Source organism: Pogoniulus pusillus, chromosome 1 (assembly GCF_015220805.1).
Source record: "Pogoniulus pusillus isolate bPogPus1 chromosome 1, bPogPus1.pri, whole genome shotgun sequence".
Lineage (NCBI taxonomy): Eukaryota > Metazoa > Chordata > Aves > Piciformes > Lybiidae > Pogoniulus > Pogoniulus pusillus.
In genome coordinates, this window is record NC_087264.1 from 52877342 (window position 1) to 52900218 (window position 22877).

General features: G+C 50.6%; 1 protein-coding gene across 8 annotated transcripts in view; it reads left to right on the plus strand.

Moving 5' to 3' along the window:
- The window catches only part of CD44 (CD44 molecule (IN blood group)), a 69653-nt gene that overhangs the window by 18820 nt on the left and 27956 nt on the right, over nucleotides 1–22877 (plus strand). For 7 of the 8 annotated variants that reach the window (XM_064152249.1, XM_064152194.1, XM_064152213.1 and 4 more), the window contains exons 2-6: nucleotides 10437–10602; nucleotides 13572–13708; nucleotides 15168–15239; nucleotides 16996–17235; nucleotides 19657–19752. In XM_064152249.1, coding sequence (XP_064008319.1) covers nucleotides 10437–10602; nucleotides 13572–13708; nucleotides 15168–15239; nucleotides 16996–17235; nucleotides 19657–19752 — 711 coding nt within the window. Of the gene's footprint in view, nucleotides 1–10436; nucleotides 10603–13571; nucleotides 13709–15167; nucleotides 15240–16995; nucleotides 17236–19656; nucleotides 19753–20366; nucleotides 22724–22877 lie in introns of those variants that run through there. The other variant, XM_064152229.1, reaches the window with a different exon arrangement.

Genomic DNA, 22877 nt, shown 5'->3' on the forward strand with positions numbered 1-22877 from the left:
TTTTCCATTGAGGCATACACTGATTTATTTCTCCAAGAAGAGTGATAATTATGATTCCTTTCTATTTTAATCAGAAAAAGGCAATAAATGTGATCAAGCAAATTCTACTTTGAGGATGTTCTCCCAGGCAACCAACAACAGAACGAAGTGACACAGTCTCAAGTTGTGCCAGGGGAGGTCTAAGCTGGATGTTAGGAGGAAGTTCTTCCCAGAGAGAGTGATTGACATTGGAATGGGCTGCCCAGGGAGGTGGTGGAGGCACCGTCCCTGGAGGTGTTCAAGCAAAGCCTGGCTGGGGCACTTAGTGCCATGGTCTGGTTGATTGGCTAGGGCTGGGTGCTAGGTTGGACTGGCTGAGCTTGGAGGTCTCTTCCAACCTGCTTGATTCTATGATTCTATGACTAAATCATGTGTTGTGGTGGGGCTTTCAGATCTCCAGTCTGATTTCTAGCAAGGCAGATTGGGCAGTATTTCCATCAATGTGCAATCAACATTGGTGATCTCTGACTGAGGTGTTTGCTATTGTGCTGCTTTATACTGCTCTGTAAGGTCCCTGCTTGTAAATCCGTACAAGCGACTCCCACAAGAGAGGTTAGCTTTTGGCTTTGTTCTCCCAGGTGTTTGCAGAGAAAGAAAAGAGAGAGGTAAAAGAAACTGGAAACTAATTTATTTTAATTATGGGGAAGCTGAATTTGGGATAAGTATTGATGTGTCCTCTTTCTGGGCAGCTCTGTGCTGCCATGATTGGTTGCTAGGAAGTGGGCATGGGTCACTCAGCCTTGGCCATGCCTTGCATAGTTAAGCCTGCTCTAAGCAGGCTCGCTCTGCTCAGGGTCTCTGCCAGACCACTGCTTTCTTGGCTTTACCTTACTGGCTTTCAGGGCTCTTGAACAGACCCTTGGGGTTCTTTTCTCTCCTTTTCTTGTGAGGCTATTTTCTTAAAGTCAACAGGTGTTCTACTTCTTATTTAAGCTCTTGCCTCTGTTTTGATTATTGCTCACTTTTCCACGATGAACTTCTTGTACAAAGGACTTTAAAGTGATAAGAATATTATCATGGAATCATAGAGTGTGGCTTCGGCTGGAAGAGACCCCAGAGATCATTTAATCCAACCTCTGAGATCATTTAATCCAACCTCCCTGCCACAGGTACGGATACCTCTGAACTAAACCAGGCCACATCCAACCTAACCTTCAACATGTCTGTGGAGGAGGCATCCACAACCTCTCTGGACAATCAATTCCAGACTCTTGCCACCCTTGTAGTGAAGAATTTCTTCCTCAGATCCAATCTAAACCTATTCTACTTCCATTTAAGTCCATTTCCCTTGTCCTATGGATGGACACTCTTGGAAGAAGTCCCTCTGCAGCCCTCCTATAGGATCTATTCAGGTACTGGAAGGCAGCTCTAAGGTCTGCCTGGAGCCTTCTCTTCTCCAGGCTGAACACCCCCAGCTCTTCAACCTGTCCTCACAGCAGAGCTACTCCAGCCCCTTGATCATCTTCGTGGTATCCTCTGGCCTTGTTCCAATGGATCTATGTCCCTCTTACAGTGGAGACAACAAAAGCTGACACAATATTCAGGGTGGAGTCTCACAAGAGCAGAGTAAAGGCTTTGATGTTTTCCTGTGTAGCTCAGATGAGTAGAGGAAGCAATTAAAAATACTGCTAAAAAAGAAATAATTGTAGTTCAGTTCAGAATGTGTTCCAAAAGTGAAACATAAGAATAAAATGAGTAGCATGTGAAGAACAGTTTCAAATCACACTTGGTATTAAGTGGCATGCTACAAACAATTCAGCTTTAACATCTGTCACTTACATGAATATGTTAATCACAGTTCCTATTTGGTATTTGTTTCTTATCTGAATAGCCACAGAGTTTCAATCAGACTCCCTGTGACTTGTCAAGGCTTAGATGGAGGAGGCTGCATGCAAAAGCTGCTAGGACACAGTAAAAGATCAGTGTCACAGTTCTGTGCTCTGTTTGCAGCACCCCTCATCAGGAAATCTCTGCTGTATTAAGTTGAGGTAGAGAGATGAGTTTGGCCTCTTCATGTGTCCAGTTCTGGGCCCCTCAATTCAAGAGAGATGTTGAGGTGCTGGAACATGTCCAGAGAAGGGCAACAAAGCTGGTGAGGGGCCTGGAGCACAAATCCTATGAGGAGAGGTTGAGGGAGCTGGGCCTGTTTAGCCTGGAGAAGAGGAGGCTCAGGGGTGATCTTATTACTGTCTACAACTACCTGAAGGGGCATTGTAGCCAGGTGGGGGTTGGCCTCTTCTCCCAGGCAACCAGCAATAGAACAAGGGTGGACAGTCTCAAGTTGTGCCAGGGTAGGTCTAGGCTGGATGTTAGGAGGAAGTTGCTGGCAGAGAGAGTGATTGGCATTGGAATGGGCTGCCCAGGGAGGTGGTGGAGGCACCATCCCTGGAGGTGTTCAAGCCAAGCCTGGCTGAGGCACTTAGTGCCATGGTCTGGTTGGTTGGACAGGGCTGGGTGCTAGGTTGGACTGGATGATCTTGGAGGTCTCTTCCAACCTGCTTGATTCTATGATTCTATGATATGTACATGATGGCAGGGAGCAGGCAGGAGACCCTTTGAGCTGCAGGCTGCAGATCTCTCTGCTGAACACCATCTCTCACTTGCGTTAGCCAGGAGGGCTGAATGAGCTGCAGTGAAGTCAGAGTCCAGCCATTGCTCACCAGCTTTGCTCCCTGTGTGTTTCTTCACCTGGGTCGTGTGGAACGGCTCTCAGCTGATTTGCTTCCCAGCCTCTGGGGTCAGCCGGCTCCTTGCGCAGCCGGGAGCTTTGCTGGAACTGACGGTGCTGATTGTTGTCACCACCTCGAGGGGGCTTATCTGATAACTGCCTAATTCCAGGAGTGTGATTTCACTGCCTGCAGTTTTTTCCACTGAGGTGCTGCATAGCTGTGCCATGTTCTAGTGGAATCTGAGAACTTCCAGCTCGCAGTTGGGTGAAACTTCCGACAAAAAGCGTTTAGATTCATGTCAGCAGCGAGGAAGTTTACTGTAAGTGATGACACCCTATGGAACTGACTCAGGATGTTTACCAGAGCAACAGTTGCCATGCAGATAAAGTATGTTTGGAAGATGCATCAGCAGACTCTCCTCTTCCCGCAGAGGAGTGAAGTGAGATTCTTGTGCTTACTTGCATCCTGAGTGACTCTGCCTGATTCACCAGCGGTGCCGCCCCCACTCCCACCTTTGGAAACTAGCAGCCAGGAAGGCTGTCAGATTAAGAGACCACCACTAAACAGATCCAGAGACAAAGGTTCTGGTGGCCAGGAGGTGGGTTGGTTAAGAAGGATCTAGAAGGCAGTCAGCATCTGGAGCTCCACTCCACGTCCTGGTTCCAGCACACCCTTAGTGAAGCGACACAGATGTGGAGTCCCTGGCAAGAGCTGGCAGAGAAAGGAGGATTCTCCTGCTGCACTGCATCCCTCTCTGGCTACCATCTGTGTCCCCAGGCACTTCAGAGCCCACTCGGGCCACAGGGTTAGCATGGCTGCATCAGGACCTTCCGTGTAGTGATCAGCAGGCAGAGGAGTGAGCAAGCTGCTCTCTTATGTACCTTTTCAGCCCAAATTGCTAGGTACCCAAATAGAATCGGGTAGAACTTGGGCATGACTTCAAACAAAGCTCTGTGCTGTTGGATCTGTGGAGAGGCATCTTCACTTTCCTGCTACCACACCCAAGAAAATATTGTCTCTATTTATAGCAGGCAGGGAAATTTCTTTTGTTTTCCTGAGCTTTGTTGCCTTTAAAAGGCCAGGTGTGCAGAGAATTGGCATCTAACTATGAGTTTGGGTTGTGTTGGTTTTTTTAATCTCCCATGAGGATTTTCAGGACTTGGAACATTTTCCTATGTCAAATGTCAGTGAAAATAGGAAGGTTTTAAAAATCTGGGCTGTCTTCTTTCAGCTGTTTCCTTGCATTGCAACCACGTCAACATTCAAACTTAACTTTCTTGGTTTCTTTTGTACAAACTGATTAATTAAGCTTCGGAATTGCAGGCAGTTTCAAACTGAGAAGCGAAACCCTCCTTCTGTTTCATTCAACACAGTAGCCCAAGGAACGTGTATTTAACATTTTGTTGCTTCAAAACCCCTAAGTCATTGGTGTTTTCCCTGCTCAATCTGGAAATGTATTTCCTACATGTCATTTCACAGCCTGGCAATACCCCAAGGGAAGTATTTTATCTGATAGTTCCCAACCACATGCAAAGATTTACCATCACTGTTTGGAGTCTCTCTTGTGGTCTAAGGGGGCTTGTTTCCAGGTTTGCTTCTCTACTTTCTGTAGAGAATGGTGGCTGGCAGAGCAAGGATGTCACTGACGCTGGAATGGGCTGCCCAGGGAGGTGATGGAGTCACCATCCCTGGAAGTGTTCAAGCAAAGCCTGGATGAGGCCATAGCCACTCAGTGCCATGGTCTGGTTGATTGGATAGGGCTGGGTGCTAGGTTGGACTGGATGAGCTTGGAGGTCTCGTCCAACCTGGTTGATTCTGTGATTCTATGACTGGGAGAACAGTAAAACTCCACCCAGACACATGAAATGCTGTTCAGAGTCACAGATGTTAGCGGCTGGAAGGCACCTCCAGAGATCATCCAGTCCAGCCCCTCTGCCAGAACCAGGATCACCCAGGGTAGTCCACACTAGAATGAATCCAGGTAGGTTTAGAAAGTCTCCAGAGAAGGAGATTCCACAACCTCTCTGGGCTTCCTGCTCCAGGCTTCCAGCACCCTCACTGTAAGGAAGTTTCTCCTCCTGTTGAGGTGAAACTTTCTGTTCCAGCTTGTATCCATTGCTCCTTGGCTTATTGCTGTGCACCACCAGAAAGAGGTTGCCCCCCTCCCCTTTTGATACCCACCCCTCACCTATCGATAGGCATTGATCGGATCCCTCTCAGCCTTCTCTTCTTCAGACTAAACAGCCCCAGGGCTCTCAGTCTCTTTCCATAGGGCAGATGCTCAAGTTCCCCAGTCATCCTTGTACATGTTGCTCGATCCTTTTTTGGTGTGCTGGTAAGAGACTTCACCTCCAGAGGGGCATGCTCACTGAACTCAGATGGCTCTTGTAGAGCTGAGTGCCTCTGTTTTGGTTAGTGTGTAATCACACCAGCTGAGAGTCCAGTTTTCCCAGCACTCTTTCCTTTCCTCCATCAAGCCCTGAGGGTTTCAGGCATAGGTGTGTTTTAATGCTCCAAACATGTGTCTATGAGCGACTGCAGCTGGGATTAGTGAATCACTTTGCATAACCTGGCAAGCAGCTAGCCAGTGGCTTTCATCACTGCTGACCCGGGCTGTGCTCCAGCTGCTGGCACAGGGGCAGAAGCTTCTGTATTCTCTTGCTGTTGTCTGGGCTGTGAATTGCTTTAGTGAGTGGACTAATGGCTGCTGCAGAGGTGAAGGAGTCCTCAGCAAACAGTGATGCCACCCAGGAGTCCACCAGGTAATCGCTGAGTGGCATTTTGGTATCCAAGTACTCCCAGCTGTCAAAACGACAGAAATGGCACTCTCATAGCATATCTGCTGACAAAAGGTCTTGGATTGTGAGTCCATCCCGTAGGAAGCGACGCATTCAGGGAGTGTGTCCTCTCTTCTGGGGTAAAGCACACTTCCTTATTTAGCCACAAACTAGTTTTCCTGAGACACATCCCAAAACCAAACACCAGTTGTCTGACCTGAGAGATGTGAGCTGTCTGAGCCTACTCAGATGTTAGGCCTTGTGTGCCCCAGTATCTAGCTCTGGCTGGAGAGCAGCCATTCTCCTGGGGGTTAATCATAGAATCATCCAGGCCAGAAAGGACCTCTGAGATCACAGACTTGGTGGAGTGGGTGAAACGGCTGCACTTTGTCACTGCACCATGGCCCCTAGTACCAGACCTATAAACCCCTGCAGTGACCCCACCACCTCCCTGGGCAGCCTGTTCCAGTGCCTCACAACCCTTTCCCTGAAGGCATTTTTTTCTGATGTCCAACCTAAACCCATCCTGGTGCAGCTTGAAGCTGTTCCCTCTCCGTCTGCCACTCGTGAGAAGGGACTGGTGCCTGCCTCTGTGCAGCCTCCTTTCAGAGGAGGCAGATGTTAGTTCGTTACCAGCGCACTGCTTTTCACTGCCCTATTAACAGTGCTCCTTAAAGCAGCTGCTGATAACTCCAAATGCAGATGTCAGTGCTAAGCTAATGACTGTTTCCCTTTGGAACTGTCACCACGAGGTTGGATAACCTCTGATGATAAAGAAACTTTGGTCTGTGCTTATCTGCCTGCATCTCAAAATCTGCTCCCTAAACGCAGGACCAAGTTCTTACAAGAGACGTCAAACCTGCCCTCCGCTAAGGCAACCAGAGAATGAGAGCTATCTGCTCCACCATCAACCCCTTAGCTCTGTCCCTGTCTCCAGAACAGATTTATCACATCCTGGTGACCCTATCAATCATCTTGAGCCACAAACCCAAGAGGAAAATCCCCACGAGAACAGCACACCAACGTTTCCTGGTTGCCACGAAACGCAGACTGCGGTTTTACCGAGAAGTCCTCCTCACAAACTTGCATCTAAGTAGTCTTCTACAAGTTTTGCTTTAAAGGGAGCAGAAGATTCAGTTGGGTTTTTTGGGGGTTGATTTGTTTGTTCTTTCTTCTTTCCCCAAATTTTCCATTCAAAAATCCGTATGGAAAATTGGCTCTGATGGGGAGGGTTTGCATGAATCAGTGTTACTCATTATGTGTAAGGGTGGCAAAGGGGGGGGGGGGGGAACAGAGCTTGCACCTGGCTTCTTACTGTGACAACTTCTAACAAGCCTCTAGCGTTAATAATCTGGGTGTAACTCACACTTTCATGCGAGAACAATGCCCTTTAGTCTGTCTCAGCCCATCTGTCACACCGGTAGGCTCTAGCTAGCAGACTTATCTGCAGAGCTGGAGATCCTGGTTTGGGCTGCAAAGTGTTCATCGATCATGAGCTAGATCAGTGAATGGTGGAGAAGGGTCCACTGCTGGAGAGGGTCCAGCAGAGGGCTACGAGGATGATGAGGGGACTGGAGGGCATGGCTGATGAGGAGAGGCTGAGGGACCTGGGGCTGTTTAGTCTGGAGAAAAGAAGACTGAGAGGGGGTTGGATAAATGTCTGTAAGTGTCTGAAGGCTGCCAGGAGCAGGGGGACAGGCTCTGCTCACTGCTCCCTGGGATAGGACAAGGAGCAATGGGTGTAGGCTGCAGCACAGGAGATTCTACCTCAACACAGGGGGGAACTTCTTTACTGTAAGAGTCACAGAGCACTGGCACAGGCTGCCCAGAGAGGTTGTGGAGTCTCCTTCTCTGGAGCCTTTCAGGGCCTGTCTGGATGTGTTCCTCTGTGACCTGAGCTAGATTATATGGTCCTGCTCTGGCAAGGGGGTTGGACTTGATGATCTCCTTGGGTGCCTTCCAACCCCTAATATTCTGTGATCCTGTGAGAAGGGCTTGCATGCAGCTGCTGGAAACAGAGCACCTGAAGTCTCAGGGAAGACTGGGGCAGATGAGCTATGTGAAAGTTAATGTTCTCTGTGCTCTTAAAACGCAGGCTTAAAGGCATTCCATAGCTCTGGGCTGGCTAAGTCACCCAAGGCTCATGATCTGGATGAGTTTAAGGATGACAATCCAAACATTTCTAGTGTTTCTTGCCTCTTTTGTGAGCTGTTGATGAGCACTTTTGTCTCTCACTTGTGGCAAACCACATGGATGTCAGGGAAGGATCATGATCTGTTACTCCCCAAAGCCTACTAGAATCATGGAAGTGTCAGGGCTGGAAGGGACCTCAAGGACCATCCAGTTTCCACATTACCATAGAATCATAGGATTGGAAGGCTCCTCAGGGATCATTCAGCTTCAATCCTTCTGCCATGGGCAGGGACACCTCACACTAGATCAGCTTGCCCAGTGCCACATCCACCCTGGCCTTAAAAACTTCCAGGGATGAGGTTTCCACCACCTGCCTGGGCAACCTCTGCCAGTCTCTCACCACCTTCATGCTGAAAAACTTCTTCCTATGGTCTAATCTCAATCTGCCCTTCTCTAGCTTGGATCCATTCCCCCCAGTCCTATCACTACCTGACACCCTAAGTGGCCTCTCCCCAGCTTTCTTTCAGCCCCCTTCAGATACTGGAAGGCTGCAATAAGATCTCCTCAGAGCCTTCTCTTCTCCCAACAGAACAACCCCAACTCTCTCAATCTGTCCTCACAGCAGAGCAGCTCCAGCCCTCTGATCATCCTCATGGCCCTTCTCTGGACACCTTCCAGCACCTCCAGACCTTTCCTGTCCCAGGGGCTCCAGAACTGGACACAGTGCTCCAGGTGGGGTCTCAGCAGAGTGGTGCAGAGGGACAGAATCCCCTCCCTCACCCTGCTGCCCACACTGCTCTGGCTGCAGCCCAGGCTCTGCTTGGCTCTCTGGGCTGCAAGTGCTCACTGTTGGCTCATGTGGAGCTTCTCACCCACCAGCATCCCCAAGCCCTTTTCTTCAGGGCTGCTCCCAGGCCAGGCACTGCCCAGCCTATATGAATATCTGGGATTGCCCTGACCCAGCTGCAGGACTGCTGGCTGTAAGAGGTGGTAGCAGGGAAGGCTTGGGTGCTATGTGCAATTCTATTAAGTCTACTTTGAATAAGCTCTTTCTAAACTTCAAAGGAGTGGAAGGGGTCAGTAGTAGTTTGACACCAGAGTATGAGCTTTGCATGGCCTCTTGAGCCAAAGCAAAAAATCCATCTTTTCCATATCTGTGTCAGAGCCAGCTCATTAACATCAACACGAACTTAATAGATTTGACCTTCCCGTGCCATGGCAAAAGGTGGAATATGTATTTACACTTGGATTTGGCAATTGCATTTTGTTCTTAACTCAGATTTAGTCTATAAGCCTCAGGCTGTAGGAAAAATAAACAGTTTTCAAAGTCTTAATTTAAAGCCTATCTTTTACTTTTGACCATTTTTGTATTGATATGACTCAGAAATATTTTTGTTATTCAGTTAGGAGTCCTCCTTGTCTGGACATGAAAATCTGAGAGCAGAAAGCAAAGCCTGTGGCCTCCCTGCAGCTCTGGGTAGCAGCCCCTGCACCTCTGTTTTGCCATCTCAGGAAGGTGCTAATCACTGCATCCACAGAGGAGCTGCTGACTGCCTGCAGGCTGCTTAGGCTGTGAAGCATTGTGTGAGTTTTTGGCACCAAATGGAGCCCATCTTCCACACTCTCTGCTTCACCAACAGATTCTGCACTACAAACGGTTTTGATAGTAGGTGTAGAAGATACCATCAAAGTGAAAGCAGAGCTTGGCTGTCTCAGCCCCTAGGGCACAGTGCCAGCTGACTGGATGGCCTCAAAACCAGTTCTGAGAATTGGATTGCCTGAGGTCTCCTGGACACCCCCCTGATGTCGCACGCTGCACAGAGAGGCTCCACGGAAGCCTTGGTCCTCCTGCACACGCCTACAGTGCAGCTGAGCTTTGACAAGGCCAGGGGATGGATCCTGCACTCAGGTCACGAGAACCACACGAGCACCCCAGCCTGGGGGCACAGTGGCTGAAAACTGGTGGAAAAAGTCCTGGAGGTGCTGGTTGACAGCCAGCTGAGCATAAACCAGAAGTGTGCCCAGGTGGCCAAGAAAGCCACCAGCATCCTAGCCTGGTTCAGCAATGGTGTGGCCAGCAGGAGCAGGAAAGTGATTGTGTCCCAGTACTGGGCAGTGGTAAGGCCACACCTTGAACACTGGGTTTGATTTTGGGCCCCTCATTCCAAGCAGGACAGTGAGGGGCTGGGGTGTGTCCAAAATGAAGCTGGGGAAGCTGAGCAGGGCTGGTTATGAACAAAGCATTTGGGTTTCAAATGCGTTTGGACACATAGTTTGGTTTGCGGTCGTGTGGGCTCCAATGCAGCTTCACAGCATATTGATATCTCCTGCATTCTACTGTCAGCAAGGAGTCAGGAGTGTTGGACAGCTTTTGGAAAGGCAGAAGTTGTGCTGGGGGAAGTATAGGCTGGATGTTAGGAGGAAGCTCTTCACGGAGAGAGTGATTGGCATTGGAATGGGCTGCCCAGGGAGGTGGTGGAGGCACCGTCCCTGGAGGTGTTCAAGCCAAGCCTGGCTGAGGTACTTAGTGCCATGGTCTAGTTGACTGGATAGGGCTGGGTGCTAGGTTGGACTGGATGATGTTGGAGCTCTCTTCCAACCTGGTTGATTCTGGCTTGTGTCTCAGCCCAAAGAAGGCAGGTGTGAAGAAGGTGACTGAAAGTGCTGCTGTTCTCTCATGGGGGCTGGGTAGCTGCTGTGTGTGGTGGGTTTGCACCGAGAGCACGACACTCGTCGGTAAATCATCTCCAGGTCGTTGGTGAAGCTCAGAGTCCAGCAATCAGTAAATCAATTTGTTCTTCCTTTTCTTTGGTAACAGAGTTCAACGTCACTTGCAGATACGGAGGAGTTTTTCACGTTGAGAAGAACGGACGCTACAGCCTCACCCGCACCGAAGCAGTGGAGCTCTGCAGAGCTCTCAATAGCACCCTGGCAACACTAGAGCAGGTGAAGAAAGCTAATGAGCTTGGATTTGAAACTTGCAGGTAAAGAAATTATGGAAAGAAAGAGTATGTCATGACAAGTGCAGCTGTCTGTGCTCTATAGCCTGCGATCGTTACAGCAGACTTTGTGTGGCTGTGAATTGGATGGCAACATCAGTCCTTAAGTTATAGTCTGTGATGAGCAAGACATCTTTCCCTGCGTGTGTGGTTCCTCTCAGTCCAGGGCCAAATAAGTCCTTGCTTGCATGTACATACTACCTACCAATTATCTTGACCAAAAACATAGCTTCTTGCAGATAGAATATAAAGACAGCAAAAGATTGAGAGTGTAATGAACTCCTGATGAGGAGTCACAGAATCACAGAATGTCAGGGGCTGGAAGGGACCTCAAAAGCTCACCCAGTCCAGCCCTCCTGCCACAGCAGGATCACCTAGAACATATCACACAGGAACACAATCAGGTAGATTTTGAGTATCTCCACAACCCCTCTGGGCAGCCTGTTACAGGGTTCTGTCACCCTCACAGGGGAAAAATTCCTCGTGTTACTGTGGAGGTGTTCAAGCAAAGCCTGGATGGGGCACTCAGTGCCATGGTCTAGTTGATTGCACAGGGCTGGGTGCTAGGTTGATCTGGATGAGCTCGGAGGTCTCTTCCAACCTGGTTGATTCTATGGCACTTCCTATGCCTCAGCTTCCACCACTGCCCCTTGTGCTGTCATTGGGCATCACCCAGCAGAGCCTGGCTTCAGCCTCTGGCCACTCACCCTGCACATCTTTATCAACATGACTGAGGACAGCTCTCAGGCTCCTCTTCTCCAAGCAGCACAGCCACAGCTCCCTCAGGCTCTCCTCATAAGGCAGGGACACCTCTCAACTAAACTCAAGCTGCTCAAGGCCTCATCCAGCCTGGCCTTCAACAACCCCAGGCAAGAGGCAGCCACAGCCTCCCTGGGCAGCCTGTGCCAGAGTCTCAGCAGCCTCCTACTGAAGAACTTCTTCCTCAGCTCCAGTCTAACCCTGCTTTGCCTCAGCTTCAAACCATTCCCTCTAGTTCTGTCTCTAGACACCCTCAGGAAAAGTCTGCAGCCTTCCTGCAGAATCTCTTTGCCTGTTGGCAGCTGATGTCTCCCTGGAGCCTTCTCTTCTGCAGGCTGAACACCCCCAGCTCCCCCCGCCTGTCCTTGTAGCAGAGCTGCGCCAGCCCTTGGATCATCTTTGTGGCCTCCTCTGGACTCCCTCCAAGAGGGAGGTGGGGGAAGACTCCTCCCTGGGTATTTTTAAGGCCAGGTTGGATGTGGCTCTGGGCAAAGTGATCTAGTGTGAGGTGTCCCTGCCCACGGCAGAGGGGTTGGAGCTGGGTGATCTTTGAGGTCCCTCTCAGCACTGACAGCTCTGATTCTGTGTCTGTATGCGTGTGTGAGCATTTTCCCCCAAACAGTTACCCAATCTGGGACATTTCTGTGGTCAGTCTAGATCAGCATCTGATCTGGCTTTGCAAAGAAAAGAATGGCCAGACTTTTATTCCAGTACTATGAAAAGCAGTCCTGGCATCAGTACTGCTTGCAGCTATTTCCTGTGAATGATTCCATTTCAGTTCAGTCAGTGGTGCTTTCCTATCCGAGTGCTTAATGCATGAGTGCTCCTTCCTACTGGCTTGCAAACCATGAGAACTGAATAAATCCCAGGCTCACAGAACGTTAGGGGTTGGGAGGCACATCCAGAGATCATCCAGTCCAACCCCCTTGCCAGCACAGAGTCACTTGGGGCAGCTCACATTCAGGTGGCTTTGGAGTCCCCAGAGAAGGAGACTCCACAGCCTCTCTGGGCAGCCTGCTCCAGGCCTCCAGCACCCTCACAGTGACAAAGTTTTCCCTCCTGTTCCCATGACACCTCCTCTGCTCCAGCTGGCACCCAGCACCTCTTGTCCTGTCCTTGGCCACCCCTGAGCAGATCCTGACTGCATCCTCCCGACACTGCCCTACACATCTTCATTGATAACCTTAATAGAGACACAAAGCATGTCAGCGGTGGGTTCACAGGTGTTGGTCTGCATGAGGGTAGGGAGGCTCTGCAGAGGGACTTGGATAGATTGGATCCATGGCCAATGTTAATGGGATGAGCTTCAACAAGGCCAAATGCCAGCTCCTGCACTTGGGCCACAACAACCCCAAGCAACGCTACAGGCCTGGGGCAGTGTGGCTGGAGAGCTGCCTGCAGAAAGGGACCAAGCAGCTCAGCAGGAGCCAGCAGTGTGCCCAGGTGGCAAAGAAAGCCACTGGCATCCTGGCTGGGATCAGAAAGGCTGTGTCCAGCAGGAGCAGGGAGCTGATTGTCCCCTTGGACTCTGCTCTGGTGAGGCCACATCCTGAGTGTTGTGTTCAGGTTTGGGCACCTCAACACAAGAGAGATGTGGAGGTGCTGGAGCCAGTGCAGAGCAGGACAAGGAAGCTGTGAAGGGCCTGGAGACTAAATCTGATGGGGAGAGACTGAAGGAGCTGGGGATGGTTAGTGTGAAACAGAGGAGGCTGAGGGCAGACCTCATGGCTCTCTGCAGCTACCTGAAAGGACCTTGTGGAGAGGTTGCTGCTGGGCTCTTCTCACAGGTAAGTGCACACAGAACAAGAGGGAATGGCCTCAAGCTGCAGCAGGGCAGGTTTAGATTGGACATGAGGAAGAATTTTTCGTAGCAAGAGTGGTCAGGCACTGGAATATGCTGCCCAGGGAGGTGGTGGAGTCACCAACCCTGGGTGTGTTTAAAGGTGGCTTGGATGCGGTGCTTGTGGCTATGGTTTAGGGTGAACCTTGTAGGTTAGGGTTTTGGGTTGCACTTGGTGATGCTGAGGCTCTTTTCCAAGCTGAACACTTCTGTGACTCTGCGAGCAGGAGTGAGGGCAGTGCTCAGGCCCCTCTGCTCCAGGCTCAAGAGCCCCAAGTCCCTCAGCCTGTCCTCATGGCGTGACGTTCCGCTGCTGTGCCCTGTAACGGGGCGTGTTTCCCTCTGTCCTTCGCAGGTACGGCTTCGTGGTGGGGCACGTGGTTATCCCGCGGGTGAAGCCCTACCACCTGTGCGCGGCGAACCACACCGGCGTCTACAAGCTGGCCGCCAACACCACGGGGCGCTACGACGTCTACTGCTACAACCAGACAGGTACCGGCTGCCTGGGGCCGCGAGCTCACGCGCGCAGGCTGCGTTGCCTGGGAGGGCACCTTCAAGGTCATCCAGACCCAATCCCCCTGCTGTGGGCTGGGATGCCTCCCACTGGACCAGGCTGCTCAGGGCCTCAAACGCCTCCAGGGAGGGGCAGCCACAACCTCCATGGGCAACCTGTGCCAGTGTCTCCCCATCCTTGCTGGAAAGAATTTCTTCCTCATCTCTGCTCTCAATCTGCCCTCTTCCAGCTCAAAGCCATTGCACCTCATCCCTACAAGGCCAGTGTAGTGGAGAGGCCTCCCTGCCCATGGGGGGCAGGTTGGAGCAGATGATCTCTGCTCTGCCCATGGGGGGCAGGTTGGAGCAGACGATCGCTGCTCTGCCCATGGGGGGCAGGTTGGAGCAGATGATCTCTGCGCTGCCCATGGGGGGCAGGTTGGAGCAGATGATCTCTGCTCTGCCCGTGGGGGGCAGGTTGGAGCAGACGATCTCTGCTCTGCCCATGGGGGGCAGGTTGGAGCAGATGATCTCTGCGCTGCCCATGGGGGGCAGGTTGGAGCAGATGATCTCTGCTCTGCCCATGGGAGGCAGGTTGGAGCAGATGATCTCTGCTCTGCCCATGGGGGGCAGGTTGGAGCAGATGAACTCTGCGCTGCCCATGGGGGGCAGGTTGGAGCAGATGAACTCTGCGCTGCCTATGGGGGGCAGGTTGGAGCAGATGATCTCTGCTCTGCCCATGGGGGGCAGGTTGGAGCAGATGATCTCTGCGCTGCCCATGGGGGGCAGGTTGGAGCAGATGAACTCTGCGCTGCCCATGGGGGGCAGGTTGGAGCAGATGATCTCTGCTCTGCCCATGGGGGGCAGGTTGGAGCAGACGATCTCTGCTCTGCCCATGGGGGGCAGGTTGGAGCAGACGATCTCTGCGCTGCCCATGGGGGGCAGGTTGGAGCAGATGATCTCTGCGCTGCCCATGGGGGGCAGGTTGGAGCAGACGATCTCTGCTCTGCCCATGGGGGGCAGGTTGGAGCAGACGATCTCTGCGCTGCCCATGGGGGGCAGGTTGGAGCAGACGATCTCTGCTCTGCCCATGGGGGGCAGGTTGGAGCAGATGATCTCTGCTCTGCCCATGGGGGGCAGGTTGGAGCAGATGATCTCTGCGCTGCCCATGGGGGGCAGGTTGGAGCAGACGATCTCTGCGCTGCCCATGGGGGGCAGGTTGGAGCAGATGAACTCTGCGCTGCCCATGGGGGGCAGGTTGGAGCAGACGATCTCTGCGCTGCCCATGGGGGACAGGTTGGAGCAGATGATCTCTGAGGCCCCTCCCAGTCTAGGCCATTCTGGGATTGTCCACCTCTGAAGCTGATGGGTTGTGATTATGTGCAGGTAAAGTCAGCACACGTGTGAAGGTTTTCTGCACTTCCTCAGCTGAGTGCTTCCTGTTTCCCTTCCTTTCCAGAAACGAGGAACAAATCCTGTGATCCAATCGAAAGGCTGGATGCTTCTTTCCTGAGTAATCAGGATGAAATAGGTACTGTACTGATCAGAAAAACCTTGCCCCTTGTTTCAAGATCTGGTTGTCTTTCATTACACAAACGGCTGCTAACATCAAAAATCAAGCCAAACATAGTAAGAAGAAGTCAAGAGGTGTGTTCCAGTGAGTTCTTTGGGACCAGGGAATGCTCTCACACATGGGTACCCCCCCTCTGGGCACAGTTTCAATGCTTTATTATAGCTTAAACACTAAAACCATCATGAGAAAGGTACGTATGCAATACCTCTGCCTCACCTACTACAACTATAGGGAGAAACTACAGTGCTGAATAAGACATGAGTAACAATCCCAAGCAGGTCTATTGATCAGAGGGCAGGCTATACTCACCCTGTCCCCCTGGCCAGCAGAGCTCCCAAGATGCATAGACAGCAGAGCTGGTGGGCTGCTGGCTCAGGAGGTAGGCATCCCCAGTGGGAGCCGCACCAGCACGGTGGTCAGACTGGCACTGCCCCAACTCACCTACCCACACCCTGGATTTGTATGTGTTCAGAGCCCAGTGACTGGTCCAGTGCACCCTAGAATGCTGAACCAAGGCACAAGCACTCCTGCAAGCCCTGCTTCCCCCGGATCTTATCTTTAGTACCCTACTGGTTATCGGCTTGGTGTAACTTCTGATCACAGGCAGACCAACTCCTCCCTCTTACAAGGTGCTTAACAGCAATCCAAACCATTGGTCGTTTGTCTTCCCACAAGTCTGGTGGGGCCTGGCATTTCTCAAGGTGCTGCCAAATACCTTTTATTTATTGCTGTTTGACAGGTTTGGGCAATTCAGAGCTGCTAATGCTGCTTTGACATACAGGGGCTTTGCTTAAAACCTTTCTACATCATAACCATTCTGTACCTCGTTTAGAATCATAGAATCAGTCAGGGCTGGAAGGGACCACAAGGAGCAGCCAGTTCCAACCCCACTGCCATGCCCAGGGACACCCTACCCTAGAGCAGGCTGCACACAGCCTCAGCCAGCCTGGCCTGAAACACCTCCAGCCGTGGGGCCTCAACCACCTCCCTGGGCAACCCATTCCAGCCTCTCACCACTCTCCTGCTCAACAACTTCTTCCTCGCATCCAGTCTGACTCTCCCCACCCCCAGCTTTGCTCCACTCCCCCCAGTCCTGTCACTCCCTGATATCCTGAAAAGTCCCTCCCCAGCTTTTTTGTAGCCCCTTTCAGATACTGAAAGACCACAAGAAGGTCACCCTGGAGCCTCCTCTTCTCCAGACTGCACAGCCCCAACTCTTTCAGTCTGTGCTCACAGCAGAGCTGCTGCAGCCTCTGAGCATCCTCCTGGCCCTTCTCTGGACATGCTCCAGCACGTCCACATCCTTCTTGTAATGGAGGCTCCAGAACTGGATGCAGTACTCCAGGTGGGGTCTCATTTGGGCTGCTGCTGAGAGAATTTATTCTCTTAATAAATTATTTTGCCAGGGTCTGAAATTTGGATTGGCTTTGCAGAGGTCAGGATTTTCTGTTCACTACTAAGTTAAGCTGTGTGATACCAAAACACTTGCTGCAGAGCAGGCCCTATATATTGGACAAATAGAACCCCTACTATAGGTGACTCACACACAACGAGGTATGATCTGGATAGATTAGACAGGATGGCAAAAGCTTCTCAACTGGTATTGATTCACAAATATTTCTTTCTTTGTCTGCCTTAAGTTGTTGAGTGTTCCTTAAAGAGAGCTCTGCAGCTCCGTGGTGTCATCAGCTGCTTCCTTCTCCCTTCCCAACAGTCATTGACAACGCAGACGGCTCCCGCTACAACGCGGATGGCACGCGGCACAGCGGAGAGTTCTTCACCTCGGGTGCTGGTGATGACAATGTAGGTAGTGGAGCAACACATGACACAACTCCCATGGATGCTTCCATCAGGAGATCCAGCTCATCATATTATGGAAGTGCTACTCCAGCCTCACAGCTGCCAGATCATTCTTCTGGAGGAGGTGATAAGGAGGCTCCTACAAGAGACTCTGGTAAGAGCACTAGGTTGTCACTGTCCCCTGGGGGGTAACCAAGGGAAGAATTAGACTGCTAGCTAAAGGCTATCATGAGAGAATGAGAAGCACCAGCTCTAACTGGTGTCCTAGAAAGGTAAGAGGCAAGTGTGCGTCTTTGAAAGCAAGCAGCAGCATTCAGGCTGTCTGAGGGCACTTTTGATTGCAAGGGAATAGAAAACAGCCACTCCTCAGCACAGTTTCCAGGGCTGTGAGAAGAGATGGTTCTAAGAATCTGCACCTGTTCTTGTTAAAAACGTTTGTCTGACTGAAGGCTCAACAGCATATCTAGAAGTGGACACAGAGGTTGGTGAGGCCGAGATTAAGAAGAGCAAAGAGGACCTCACAGCACGGATGAATTCTCTTTGCAGCAGTACAGGAGGTGTTTGTGCTGCAACGCATTACAGGCTGGTCAGAGAGATCAAAGTGTTAGTGATATCTCCTTCCTTTGGTGGTAGGGCCAACTTCTGTTTTCATGATGCCCTCCCAAATCCAAAGCCACACTGCTTTCTAAGGCTTTCTGCAGGGTAGCAAATCAGATTGAAAGAGTTGGGGCTGTTCAGTCTGGAGAAGAGAAGGCTCCAAGGAGACCTTCTTGTGGCTTTCCAGTGTCTTAAGGGGGCAACAAGAAAGCTGGGAGAGACTTCTTAAGGTGCCAGGTAGTCATAGCATGGGGGGAATGGAGCAACACTAGAAGTGAGTAGATTCAGATTGGATGAGAGGAAGTTCTTCAGCATGAGGGTGATGAGAGACTGGCACAAGTTGCCCAGGGAGGTGGTGGAAGCCTCATCCCTGGATGTTTTTAAGGCCAGGGTGGATGTGGCTCTGAGCAACCTGATCTAGTGTGAGATGTCTCTGCCCATGGTAGGGGGTTGGAACTGGATGGTCCTTGAGGCCCCTTCTAGACCTGGCAATTCCATTATTCTGTGCATTGGAAGGCCTTGCCCTTGCCTCTCGTTCTTGACAGGGTGGCACATGTTTGGGTTCAGCTTTTGTGTTCCTGGTGTGGCTGAAGTGCTCAGGGATCTGAAAGAGCAGCTGCCATCCAACTTAGGGGATACAAATACCTCCTCTAAGTACAGTGGAGTTTACTGCCTGGCCTCTGACTGCAGGCTTTCTAGCAAATCACCAGTAATGTAGCAGTGAAGGATGTCAGTAGCTTGCATCACTGTCATTAATAAGTACTGACATTAATGGGGGGGAAAGGGAAAAAAAAAAAGGAAGAAAAAGGAAAACCAGAAGAAGAGCAGAAGCAGTGGGATCCTGAAATGCTTGTTTTCCCCTGTAGTTAGCACCGTGAAAGGCAACCCAAACAGTCTCTTCCTAGGGAGCTAGGGTCAGGAGCATTGCCCAGGTGTGTGGCAGTATTTCAGCTGCTTGCCATGGGCACTCTTCCCAGCTCCTCTACATGCAGAGTTCAGATTTTTGGACTAAATCCCAGAATACATCCCAGTCAAGAAGAGAATACAGACAGCTTCATTCATTGCTCTGGGATCCCTGTCCAGATGGTGTAGGTAAGCAACTGGAGATTGCAGCACATGAACAGTGCCAGGGTGTTCGTTATGACCAAGACAGTGGTACCCTTCCTAAACTGGTAAAGGAAGGCTGCTGGGGGCGAATTCTGTGCAGAGCCTAGCCTGCATCTTCTCTCTTGGAGCACTGAATGAAGGGATGTAGAGAGTAGCTGAAGTAGTTATGAGTTGTGACTCTCACCTCAGCTAATACATTAGTAAGCTGAAGATGAGGCAGCAGTGTGCCCAGGTGGCCAAGAGAGCCAATGGCATCCTGGCCTGCATCAGGAACAGTGTGGCCAGCAGGACAAGGGAGGTTATTCTGCCCCTGTAGTCAGCACTGGTCAGGCCACACCTTGAGTGCTGTGTCCAGTTCTGGGCCCCTCAATTCAAGAAAGATGTTGAGGTGCTGGAACATGTCCAGAGAAGGGCAACAAAGCTGGTGAGGGGCCTGGAGCACAAACCCTATGAGGAGAGGCTGAGGGAGCTGGGCCTGTTTAGCCTGGAGAAGAGGAGGCTCAGGGGTGATCATATTACTGTCTACAACTACCTGAAGGGAGGCTGTAGCCAGGTGGGGGTTGGCCTCTTCTCCCAGGCAACCAGCAATAGAACAAGGGGACACAGTCTCAAGTTGTGCCAGGGTGGGTATAGGCTGGATGTTAGGAGGAAGTTGTTGTCAGAGAGCGTGATTGGCATTGGAATGGGCTGCCCAGGGAGGTGGTGGAGGCACCGTCCCTGGAGGTGTTCAAGCAAAGCCTGGCTGGGGCACTTAGTGCCATGGTCTGGTTGGTTGGGCAGAGCTGGGTGCTAGGTTGGGCTGGATGATCTTGGAGGTCTCTTCCAACCTGGTTGATTCTATGATTCTAATGATCCATCCTTCACTGTGCAGATGATGAAGTTTCTCCTGTGTCCTCTGTCTTCCCTTTGGTGACAGCAACTGATGAGTCTCCTAGCAGAGCTGGTGGATCATATCCTGCGAGTACCAGTAAGACTTATGTATTATCTGTATGCATTCAAACTGCTTTCTTCTTCCAGCTGGGCGCTCTGGTAAGTGCTGAAGTGTCTCCAGTTTTGAAACGGTGCTTTCTAAACTGGTTAACTTCAGTCTCTGGGGGAGCAGAACCAACTACTCTTTGTTTACTCCCACGCTTAAAGATGAGCTTAGAAAGACTGCTGGTTTGTGTTCCCTGCTGCTTTTTTCTCACACCTCTTTCACTCTGTGTGGAGCAACAGATGAGAGCAACCACATATCACTTAGGTCAGTCTCTTTCTGATGTAGGAGGGGACAGCTTTGGTGGGAGTGTATGTTTCTAATACATTTGTGGCTGTGAATGTGAGCAATCCACGTGGAGACTATTGCCTCACTCAACAAAGCAGCACTTTAAGAGGCAGCTCCAATTGCCAAGCCACTTTGCACTGCAAGAAGAAGTTCTGTCTTTCTTGTTGGCAGTATGCCTGAGAAAAAAGTGGGGCTTGTGGTGGCTCCACAGGCCTCTAGGGTTCCAAAGAGGAGTAGCCATTCTCTCTGCTTTGTCCTTAAGTAGCTGTACTGAGTGAGGAAAAGGACCTGTGGTGTTTTTCTCAGGTATGTAGAACACAGCAGCTGTAGCAAATGGAGAACTTTCCAAGCCATCTCCCCCATGCTGGAGTTGACCTGTACCTGTGTTCACTCTGCTTCTTAAGTCTAGAGTGAAAAAGATCTTTGCTTCATAAAGTGGAGATGAAGGGAGGGCATTTCAATGATACAGAGATCTACAGCAGCGTGTTGCAATGAAGATTGACCTAACTGAAGCGAAAGCTTCCTGCTGACTCTTCTTCCCACCATGGAAGCTTGCAGTCGGATTTTGCTTTCTTGTGTGTTGGCTGCTGCTAAACGATCCAATAGTCTGTGTGTGACCTAGAGGGACAGTGTCCTCCTTGCTGCACTTAAACCACAAGCTAGAGTAACAAAGCCTGGATGAGAGACAGAAACCACTCAGCCAAGCATCTTGTCTCAGAGCATGTGGAGGTTTGGTACCAGCACGCAAACGTCCGAAGGAAGTATCAGGCTGACCTTCTGCCTTCTCCTTGGAAGCAAGTGGAGAACTTTCTGCTGCTTGTTTCAAGGGAAGGGCTCTGCTGCCAAGTGTTGCCTATGAGGGAGAAGGAAATCCCACCTGGTAACAGTGGGCAGTTTGTCTGATCGACTTTGGTGGTGACCTTTCCTTCCTAGCTGTTTACTTCTGAACGTGAGTGTGAGTTAGTGCCTCCGTGTACAGACCTTTCTGGACTCACTGCAAACTATCTGCAGCCTTGCCAGGCAGGAAAGCTTCTGGGTTTTCTTTATTGATCCTGCAGTTGTGTCCCTTCCTTTTGAGAATGGTTCTGTCCCATGGGCATGACTGTTTCACTGAAGGAAAACTAAAGGTACTGAGGATTCTAAAAGATCAAAATGCCTACAGAGCCATGCAAACAAAGGTGTCACTGCTGATATATGTGTGTCACAGCAGTCAGGGCCTTGGCATGATTGCTTATTGGTTTAGGATTGATTGGCTCCCTGGAGTAAAAAAGATTCCAAAGGTGCTGCACCTGGGCTGCCCTAGCAGCTTCGGCATTACTTAGCAACACCACTGCTGTAAATCCACACAGAGCCATTTCATTTCACTTTACTGCATTACAGATTAGTGAGCAACACAGCACTCTTCACAACTCACACATCTCCACCAGAACCCATCAGAGATTCAGAGAGATTCAGTAGCATAGGAGAAAGTTAGATGGAGAAGGATTAAAAACAAGAGAAATTCATGCCCCAGTGTCTCTATTTATACTGTGCAAGAGTGAAGGCTCACTGAAATATCCTGGCCAGAATTTAATTCCCCAGAGAAGAATCCCAGAGAGGAAAATTGAGAATTAAGAGGGAAAAAAACCCCCGACCCCCCAAGCCTGTTTGGCATTCCCCTTCAGCTAGGTGACTAAAAACACAGCTGTCTGGTTCTACATGATGAGAAACTCGGGAACAAAGCTGGGGGCTCTCCATCATGGGGCTGGGAGGGGTTGATCCTTACAACTCTGACTCCTGTGTCTTGCATCTTCGAGTGCTTTCACATATTGCACAACCAAAAGTGTCGTGTCTTTAGTGTTCTTTTCCAAGGGGAAATCTCCACCAGGTATTGCAAGGGGTGGGGGTGAGGAGTGGTTAATGAAAAAGAGTACATGATGCCTCTTTTTGTTTCATCTCTGAGATACAGAAGAGGGTCTAAATGTTGACACAATACTGCTTGTGAGGAACTGCTAGAATAAAAATACTTCCAGGAGAAAAAAAAAGGAACACAAACCAAAATGCAGCTTCTTTTGGTAGATTTTGCTTTCTTTTTGTGAACTGTGTCTCTGACTTGGTGTGCAGCTCATACAAACTCAGCTTCTTGATGAATAACTTAGTAGAGGAAAAGGTGGAGCACTGAGCTGGCTTGCTTGAGGGATCTGAGTTTCTGTGGTGCTTGCCTCTATCAGCCTGGAGTGCTTTCTCTCAAATCCTGGGCTGTGTTTCACAGACAGGACTTACATGGAGCTGTCTCAAGTGAAAACATAGAATTCATTGACTTTTCTGGACTTCACTCTCATACTTCTAGTAGAACATTTCAAACTCCACTTCCAGCAAAAGCTTTGGGTGTGTTTGCTGTGGGAGGAATGTAATGCACCCTGGGTTCATACATTCGTCTGGAGCTCACATCCATCTCAGCAGCATGAGCATGCTCAGGGTGCTGGTGCTGGAGGACTTGACTTTGCTGGAGGAAAAGTGCTTCTCACGAAGTCCTAACAGGATCTTGGTTGAATGAACCATGTCCTAGCAGCTCCGGGGCCCCATCGCAATGACCTGGAGGAAGCCACCACCCAAGCTTGGTGGAATCCCTTCTCAAACCACTGGTGGTGGTCAAATCCTGGAGAGAAGACGCAAGGACCCACGCAAGCAACCAAGGGTAAAGGATGCCATGCTAAAGGGTGCTTTGGTTAGGGGCTGAGTACCCAGGGTGCCAGGGCAGCAAGCTTCAGAAGCATTGGATGGAGGGGTGCTTGAGTGTGTGGCCTGTGTCACTGCTTTTCTTTAGCCTGGGGTTGAGGTGGGAAGAGCAA